The sequence below is a fragment of the Acomys minous genome (genome assembly GCF_964271855.1).
Source record: "Acomys minous genome assembly, chromosome: 7".
Taxonomy (NCBI): Eukaryota; Metazoa; Chordata; class Mammalia; order Rodentia; family Muridae; genus Acomys; species Acomys minous.
In genome coordinates, this window is record NC_140488.1 from 99,885,451 (window position 1) to 99,895,094 (window position 9,644).

The following is a 9,644-nucleotide window of genomic DNA, read 5'->3' on the forward strand; positions in this document are numbered from 1 at the left end:
AATAAAGAAGACTTCAAAACAGCAGAGATAGCTATAACCCCCTTGTCTTATACAAAGGGACTAATTTTGTTAATCTCTTACTGTGCCAAATTCATAACTTAAATATTGCTATAAACACAAACACTCTCAATGCAAGAATATAGATCATATCTCAAAGGAAGTAAGAAATAGTTTATTCTGGAACCAAATATAAGTGAGAATGGCTGAGAACATAGATTCAGGTTTCCCCAAATACCGTGTCCCGCCATGGAGATAGTTACATGAGATTTGATTAGTTACAGAATGAAGAAATTCATAAATCAGATTGTTTGCAAAATACATTGGTGAAGGCCACAGTTAGTTGGCTCATAGCAAAGCAGAGACAGCTCTGCTAGGGTTACCTGCAGTCATGGATGGGGGAGGAGCTCATAGGGCCCTATCCCTTCCTGTTGGTTGATTTCTGGGAGAAGGGAGAGTCATTGTCTTCAGATGTGGACTCACTGATGAGCCTACCAGTCTCCATGCAATATTTCTAAACCTACGGTCACACAAACATCCCTAGTGGAATTCAATGGGTCACAAAACAGAAAAAAAAATCTCATGAATGTGGAAAATGGATTTATAGGAATAAGAGAAGATTGATAGGGGTAGTAGGGAAATAAGAGAAAGCGGGTGTAAGAGTAATTAGGATGCATTATATACCCGTATGACATGGTCAAAGAACAAATTTAATTAATAAAAAATAATTCTTATTTGAGTCACAACACCTCTTTTGGAGATTGGTCTGATGCTCTGTATTTTGGTGCTAATTACTGGCTCAAAAAGATCTAGTTGCTGCCCTGAACATTGCCTCCCTGGTTGAAGGAATAAAAAAGCCTACACCCCGGGCAAGGCACAAGGAAAAAGCAGAGTGCTTTGAGCAGAGAGATTCTTGGGAAGGAGAGGCAGAAAGAACAGAGGAGAAGGAAGGAGGAGAACCACCATGGGACAAGAAAGAGCTGTGTGCGCCCAGAGGAGGAACCCTAAAGTCTCACATGAAGTAAGTGGCCCAAATGAACAACCTTAGCAAGTATTTTGGGATTATGGATGGGATTTAAAGCAAATATATATCGTTAGAAGCAGATGACATGGGATGGTGGCTGGGATATAAATGAAGAAAGCTTAGGAGGTAAGGCCGGCCTTGCCCCTGGTGAAAATAGACTATTCTAAAATACCTCAGGTGTCTGTGTCTTTATTGATTGTAAAAGCAGGTGAGATCATACCACCACCATAATAACTACAGTCTAATAATATTATTTAGGCCATACTTTTAAATTAACAGCAACATATCTCTAACAACACCGCTGTTCAAATTTCTTCCATTGGAAAAAAAAAAAACCTTCAAAACACCATAGGTTCATCAATATTGTTCAAAGTCAAATGCAATACCTTCATGTATGTCACTGGAAGTTGTGGATTTACATCACCCAAAACTGGTTCATAACATGCTCCTTTGGCTAGTATCCTTGTCGATTGCTTTACAGCACCACCTGTGCAAGCATGCTGAGGTGGTGTTTTTGAAAAAGCCTAGAATTTCTGATAGTTTCATGTTGGTTATTTTTCAAGCACCACGGGAATTCATAAAGCATTTAGAACTGGTATTTCCCTTGTAGATTATGTTAATATGTTTAAAATAGGGGCTCAGTCTACCATGTATTTCCCACTTGCCCTAGAGCTTAGTAAGCAGTCTGCATGTCAGAGACATCTGTTAATTTGAGACAGTCTCTGCTAAAAAAAAATAAAGATGCTCATTACTAGGATATCATTTTCCTAAAGGAGGAGGGTCTGGAGAAATGTCTCAGAGATTAAGAAGGCTTACTTCTTTTGCAGAGGACCTGGGTTTGATCATCAGCACCCACATCAGGCTCACAAGCACATGTAACTGCAGTCCAGGGGATCCAATAGTCCCTTCTGACTTCTGTGGCACCTGAATATACATTGTGTACATAAACTCAGACAGGCTCACATAAATACACACACACACACACACAAACAGAGAGAGAGAGAGAGAGAGAGAGAGAGAGAGAGAGAGAGAGAGAGAGAGAGAGAGAGAGAGAGAATATAAACAAATGGATCTTTAAGAAAAAATAAGGTGCATAGTTGAGCATCCTTGACAGTATGGCATAAACTTGATCCATCTCTCCTCTCACAGTTGACAAATCATTTTTTGGAGACAAGATGAAGATTAACTTATATAATCAACTTCTAAGGCTTAGATTTCTATCCCTGAGCCAGTGTCTCTTAATCTGTATTTTCAGCACAGACTGCCACTCTTCACAGCTGCCATCTACCAGATGCTGTTAACATGGATGTTTCAGAGGCCATTCACACTCTAAATTTTCCAAAGCTAAATTTCTCACTTAGCCCTGAAAATATCATCTCTGTAAAGCTGGCTCTATGTTTTGCTTACTATTGGGTTCTTGGGTCAAGAGAATAGTGATCTTTTCAATGAGAAGTAATAGATGAATGAAGAAAGGTCAGCAGAGTCTTCGATTTGTGTTATACAAGTTGTAGAAGAGTTCTGTAGTATTTGCCAGGTGTGATGGTTTGAATAGGAAAGGCCCCCATAAGCTCATATATTTGACTGCTTAGCCAATGGGGGAATGAAGCTACATGAGAAGGATTGGTAGGTGTGGCCTTGTTGGAGCAGGTGTGGCCTTGTTACAGGAAGTGTACCACTGGGGCAAGAGTTTTAAAAGTCCAAGGTAGGTTCAGTGGTGCTCCCTTCCTGCTGCCTGAGGACCTAGATATAGAACTCTCAGCTACTTCTCCAGCCCCATGCCTGCCTGTGTGCTGCACCAGCTGGATGCTTTCTCTTATAAGAGAAGTCATGGTCATAGTGTTTCTTCACCACAATAGAGCACTGACTAAGATACCAGGTAAGACCATATCCCATTATTTCTTGCCCCCAACATCCTCCTCTTTCTGTGACCAAAGGCCTGTCTCTGGAGCCTCATTGCCACTCACTTCTCCATTTTCTCAGAATCAATTATTCCACAATAAAATGTTCCTAGATGACTGTCATCTGGAAAGCTATCCACAATTCCACTTTGTGATCTTCTAATTTGTTGTTGTAAGTTGGCATTTCTGGGGGGGGGGTGGACTCTTTTCAGATTCATTTATTTAGAGTGTATGAGAGAAAAAAAGAGATGAAAAGAAATAGAGATAGAGACAAGAGAAAGAAACGGGAACAGAAAGTGAAGAAGAGAGTAGGAAGGTTCTTGCCATGTTGAACTGTGGAGGTCTGAGAACAATTTCTAAAGAGTCAGTTTTCTCCACCCACCTTGTTTCAGAGACAGGCTCGTGTGGTTTCTATCACCATGCTGAGGATGAGCTTCCAGCAGATTCTCCTGTCTCCAGATATAGAGCCACCACATCCTGCCTTTTATGAGGCCTCCAAGTCATGAACTTATGTCTTCAGTCCTATGTTGTAAATATACTTACCTACTGAGCCATCTCACTGGAGTGTTTTGGGTTATTTTGATTTTGCTTTGTTTCTTTCATTTTGTGTATGTGATAGGATCTCTACTGGTCCTGAAAACTGCTATATAGCTGAGGCTGGCATTGGATTCCTGATGTTCCTGCTTCCACTTATCAGTTGAATAACCTAGAGTTCCAACTTAAATACCACCCATTTAAGCTTCTGCACCTTTCTCACAAGCTAAGTTGCTGAAATAGGTTCCCTGGAGATATTTTATTCACAGACTTATGCACTAGTTTGAGTTAATCTGATGAAATGGCTTAGCAATTAGGAGTCCTTACTGCTAGTCATGATAGCTGTATCCCTTTAATCCCAGCTCTTGGGAGACAGAGGCAAGTGGATCTCTATAAGGTCAAGGCCAGTCTCGTCTAAATAGTTTGTTCCAGGCCAGCCATGACTACACTGTGATAACCTGTCTCAAAAAAGAACACAGACTCTGTTACCGATACCTGCAAGGCAGCTCACATGTATCTATGACTCCAATTCCAGAATCTCCAGTGTCCTCTTCTGGCCTCTGAAAATATTTTATGCACATACACACATGAAGGCAAAGCATTCATTCACATAAAAACAAAAATAAATACATATTTTAAAATATATATTTAGTTTATTTTATGTGTATGAGTGTTTTGCCTGCATGCATGTATGCCACTGTGTGTGACAGTTGCCTGTGAATGTCAAAAGAGGGTGTTGGATCCCCTGGAGCTGGAATTGTAGATGATGTGAGCTACCATGCTGTGTTTGTCTGCAAGAGAAGCCAATCCTTTTAATAGCTGGGCCCTGTGTTTGCAGCCACTTGAGAAGCATTCTTTACTACAACTTCCTTCTTCTCTTCCTCATCCTTTGTTTTCCATTGCCTTCACAATGACGTCTTTCTTCTGTACCCTAGACAACCATGTAGTGCATCTCCTTTCCAAGCAAAACATGGTGAGTGAGTAAAGAAGATGATTAAGTACCCTCATTTAAGCCAGCTCTTCCCAAACATTTTAGGTCTTAGAAAACAGAAAACAAATGAAGTTCATTTTAATAAGAGTTGTCACAACATTTTTGATAGAGTTTTGTGATGGTTAATATTGTCAACTTGACAGGATCTCAAATCACCCAGTGACAAGTGGGATGGGAAGATTTACCCTAACTAACTGTGTGATACCATTTCACATGGAGAGATAATGGACTAAGTAAAAAGGAGGAGACCTGAGCACCTGCATTCATCTCTCTGTGCTTTCTCACTGTGGATACAAGGTAACCAGTCACCTCCAGCTCCTGCTGTTCTGACTTTCCAGCCATGATGGAGACTGGGAGCCAAACAAACATTTCTCTCTTTAATTTGTCACAGCAGTGGGAAAAATATTTTATATTTACTCCAGTAGATTTCCATGAGAGATAATATGGGGTGGCTTTTGTATGTTTGTTTTTGAGACAGCATCTCATTGTGTAGCCCTGGCTGATCTGGAATGTAACTATATAGACTAGATTGACCTAGAATTTACTATGTAGAGCACAAAGATCCACCTCCTTCTATATTCCTAGTGCTGGCATTAAAGGTGTGAGTGAGCTAGGACACCTAGCTAGAGATCATATGGATCATACAGAAAATGTATTTTTAACATTATGAGAAACTGCCAGCCAGGCTCAAGAGTGGCTGTACTATTTAGCCAGCAAATTATCCTGGCACTCTACGAGAGTTCCAGTCTTTCTACATCTTGTCAGCATACTACAGTGCTATATTTTTATTATAACCTAATAGGTGTGGTAATTTTTTTTTGTTTGTACTCTAGTACTTTTATACAGTGGAAGAGTCCCATCGAATATTTACTAAACTTAAATAAACTCATCTCATTTTTATTTCTGTTCTGTTTTTTATATTTTATTCTTGGTGGCAGTATCGAGGATTGAAATTAGTTTTTTTCACATGCTAGGCAGACACACTACCATTGTATGCATCCCTGGTACCAACTTCTTGCTTCAAAATTCACTAGTAATGGATCAGGTTTTTTTTTTCATTCTTTCAGTAAGGTTTGCATGTAAGAAAAAAACCACCCTATTAGAACAGCATTATAACAATATAAACTTTAAGGTTTATGCCAACAAATTGAATGAACATGAAGGTTGTCGACAAAATTGTTTATGAAATACTCTATTCTTACTATCACTGGAATTACCAAGAATCATTGTCAGTAGTCACAATATTGAGTGAGCTGGGCACTGTGTCAGAAGCTGTGCCTATAGCTCACACATCCCTCCAAACTCACTGTTCAAATGCAAGCCTGACATTTAATGATGCTGGCACCCTTGCCCAAAGTCAAGCAAATATATCAAGGCAGCAGAGAATACACCCAAGTCAGGGTGATACTAGGAGCCTTGCTACTAAAAATTCTATGTAATTGATTGACTGCTCAAAGAGGCTAGCTCCTTTCTTTAGTCAACAGCAACACCACAAAAATCTCACACTGTTTTCATTCTAGAGTGGCACAAAGTTTCAGGAAAGTAAGCATGTCCTGGGTGTTGGGGCAGCTTCAGAAGATGAACCAGGAGACATGTGGATGGAGGAGAATAGGATCATTTGGTCTAGGAAACCTGAACTGGCTGATGGAAAGACCAGCTAAGGATTTCAGGTCTTATTCTCAAGAAGCCAGCAGCACAAGTGAGACTCACATGAACAAGCTGATATCCTTGAAAACATCTTCCCCTGGAGCCTGAGCTGAAAAGTTATGCTACCAATAACTTTCCATGTTGCTTCATAACAACAGTGTAGCATTTCACTTGTAAAGGAGAAAACAAAGCACAGTAGTGCATACCTGTAACCTTGGCATGCAGGAGGTAGCGCTAGGAAGATCAGCTGATCAACGTCACCCTTCCTCACTATATAAAGTTCAAGGCTAACCTGTGATACCTGAGATTCCCTGAGGCAAACAACAACAACAAAAAGCCTCAATCAATTAAACAACAATAACAATAATATATAACATAGATCATCTAATGACTATAGAGAGATTAAACCCGCTCAGGCATAACAAAGAACTCAGTCTTAAGAGACAAATCTAGTCCTGACCAAACACAAAGAAACAAGACATTTCACTAGATACATGAAGTTAAAACTGTAGCCAACAAAGTGCCACAATGGAATTCAGTAGTTTGACCTTCTTCATTTGATTTCAATATAGTTCTTATGTCTTGTTAGCCACTTTCCTCCAAACTTATTAAAATTATGCTTTGTGAGATTAGAGCTCAATCTAGTTTTTAAAATAGTAGTTGCCTGGGCAAGATAAGAAGTATATATGCCAAGCTTCTGCATTTTAAAGTGATCACTCTCAGTAGCCCAGATATCCAATTATTTCACCCTTTAACTGTGAAATTAGAAAGAAAAAGGGTACACTAGAAAGAAAAGTTAGCCAGTTAAATTATGTCACAAGCAAATAGTCATTTGGGGAGTAGGAGTTGCCCAAATAAGTTCCAAAATGTCAGATTCACATGTTTTCATCTCAGAAAGAAAACATATGTTTCTAAATTTTCTGTACACTGAACTGCATAGCAGAAAGAGGTTTCACTTCCTCTCATCTCAAACCCACTCTAAACAAATAGTACCACCACGTAATTATTGTCAGGGAAATGTATGTCAAATCTGAAGGATATTTGACTGAAACTTGCAAACATGAAAAGTCAAGGGAAATATTTTTATGAGCCTGGGTAGCTTCTCTTAAGCTGCTGAAGTCCCTCCACACTTGGACTTCCATGTGACATTCTTATTACAGTGTTTACACACTCAATAGTCATAGACCACACTGAAGGAAGCTCGTTTAAACAAATTCATAAATGTCTTACAGCGCACAGTGTCGGGGTGGTTAACGAGAAAACATTAAGTAGAAGAGTGACTGGAAACCTTCCAGTCAGCATCCCCATGTGGATGCATTACTGCTAAGTCCCTCACACATGAAAGTGAGACAACTCGAAGGGGAAGAATACATATTTTAAAAATCAGAAGCCATTCAGCAATCATCTGAACTTTCTATACAACTGTATATGATTTTTTTCAAAGGAGAAAAACTTATTTAACAAGCCAAACGAACAGAGAGAAGCAATTAAATCCAAACCAGTTCACAGAGCCAGCATCTTACTGCTTGTTCGAAAATCAGAACTTTTCATCCTGACAGGTACATTTGTCCTTGAGAAGACACCATTTTTAATGCCAAAATGAAGAAAGCAAGCCAATTTCTCCAGTAAAAAATGCTGTCAAAAGTTTACTGTGAATTATAGCCTATTATTATACCATATATAAGAACAAGCAGCTAAATTTCTCTTCTCTCCAAAGTGCCTCTAGATATTTATTCTTAAGGAAATAAAATAGTCTAAACAGTTTTAGGGTTTGTCTTTTTGTTTTTCTTGCTATTTCTATCCACACTTTCAAATTTTTTCCTCAACCTGAGCCAAACTCTGAAGGACCTCAACCACTTTCAATCCAAGGCATCATTTTCATATAATTTAGACACATGTCTTTCAACCTCCATTCATATAAACTCATCCTACTGAAAAAAAAAGTCTCAGAAAACAGAGACCCCAGATAGTCCCACCTGAAGACCATTACTCACCGGCAAACATGCTCTCCATTCTCCTCTGCTGCCTTACCGAAGCCCCAGGGAATGGAAAAGGTCGACCAATTTTCTCCTTCAAGGTCCTCCTCCATGGTAGAAAGCCAAAACAGCCCACTTTTCCTGGGGATGGAAAGAACGAGACCTCTTCTTTATTCTTTCATAAGAAGAACGACTGTCTCATAAGAAACAACTGCTGTCTGGGGTGAGTGGGGGAGCAATCAATACTAGCTAGCCAATCATATTCCTTCACTTGGCTACTTGGAAACCAGATATGCATAAACAATCACATTTTCCGGGAGGGTTGAAAATACAAAAGAGAAGCAGCTCTGCTTTTTGTAAATTATTAACAGGATTTTTTTTCCCTGATCATAATCAAAGATGCATACGCTACTCCTTTCAGAAAGAATCCATCAGGGTTAGCAATGAACAAGCTCAAAAAAGGAGCTCCCTGATGCCTATTCTGCCACTGACCTATCTGAATCAGGACAACCCTGTGCAGTTGAAATCAAAGTGATATAACACTCAGAGTGAAATGGCAGCTTCTGGAGGTCCAAAGAGGCCAACCTGCAATTTCAGCATTTGCCTCGGATGAAAATGAATACTTGCTATCCCACGGGCGAATTCCCTAGGGGATATCTGGCACTCCAAGATGGAATGAAGCCACCTGCACACATTTCTCACATCCTTCCTCGATTTCCAAGAGATGCTGCACATCTCCTCTGGCATTCTTGAGCTTCATCCAAATTCGAGATTTAACACACCTTCCTTGGAGCAATGTGAAAGCTGCCAAGTTTAATGCTAGCCCCTACTCAGTAATTTCAATTCCGTGTGAAAATGCTGACCCACAAAGTATTTAGAAAGCATTGGCTTCTCACAAGAGGGAACATTTGGGTTGTACTGTGTTGGGTGACAGGCAGTGGTTTCTTTTTTCTGGACCAGGAACTCTTATTGGCAGCATTTGCAGTATGAGCTGTATACTCTTTCTTGTGTTGAGAAGCTGTCCTGTGTACTGGCAGTTCACGGACATCCCTGGCCTCTCTTCACTGCATGACAGTAGTGTCTCCTCTCCTGTGAAACCAAAGATGCTGTAGGCATTGTTACCTCACTCCCCTGACCCCTGGAAAGCAGAATCAGGTCTAAATGAAGCCACTTGCCCAGACTGCTTTCTTCAGTGCAGTTTGTCCCAAGGAGGAAGAACGTAACTATGAGAGCCTTATGTCTGAGAAAGGTTTGTGTCAAAGGCAGATGGTAGGTGAATAGTCGAAGCTTGGGGTGAAACACATGACTCATCTGTCCAAGTGCAGGTGGCTAATTAGACTTGTCAAAATAGAGACACACTTAACATACGAGGGAAAATTGCATTCTCCAATGACATTTGCCAACTTTCTTGCTATCATAGTGTGCAAAATAGATCTGGAATGCGTTCATTTTTCCTCGGTTCTACAGTCATTATTTTACCTTGGTTGCAGTCATCTCACTGCAAAGCTGGCTTGTTCCAGAGAGCTCTTCCTAACTGATCTTTGACAGCAAAGCAAAGATAATGAGGAAGTAAATCC

At 40.0% G+C, this 9,644-nt stretch overlaps 1 protein-coding gene across 4 annotated transcripts in view; it reads right to left on the bottom strand.

Moving 5' to 3' along the window:
• FRMPD4 (FERM and PDZ domain containing 4) overlaps positions 1 to 8,252 on the bottom strand; it is a 919,852-nt gene extending 911,600 nt beyond the window's left edge. For 3 of the 4 annotated variants that reach the window (XM_084789369.1, XM_084789366.1, XM_084789368.1), the window contains exon 1: positions 8,086 to 8,252. In XM_084789369.1, the coding sequence (XP_084645495.1) occupies positions 8,086 to 8,180 (95 nt within the window). In that variant the 5' untranslated portion in view covers positions 8,181 to 8,252. The remainder of the gene's footprint in view (positions 1 to 8,085) is intronic. The other variant, XM_084789374.1, reaches the window with a different exon arrangement.
• Positions 8,253 to 9,644: the final 1,392 nt, after the last annotated feature.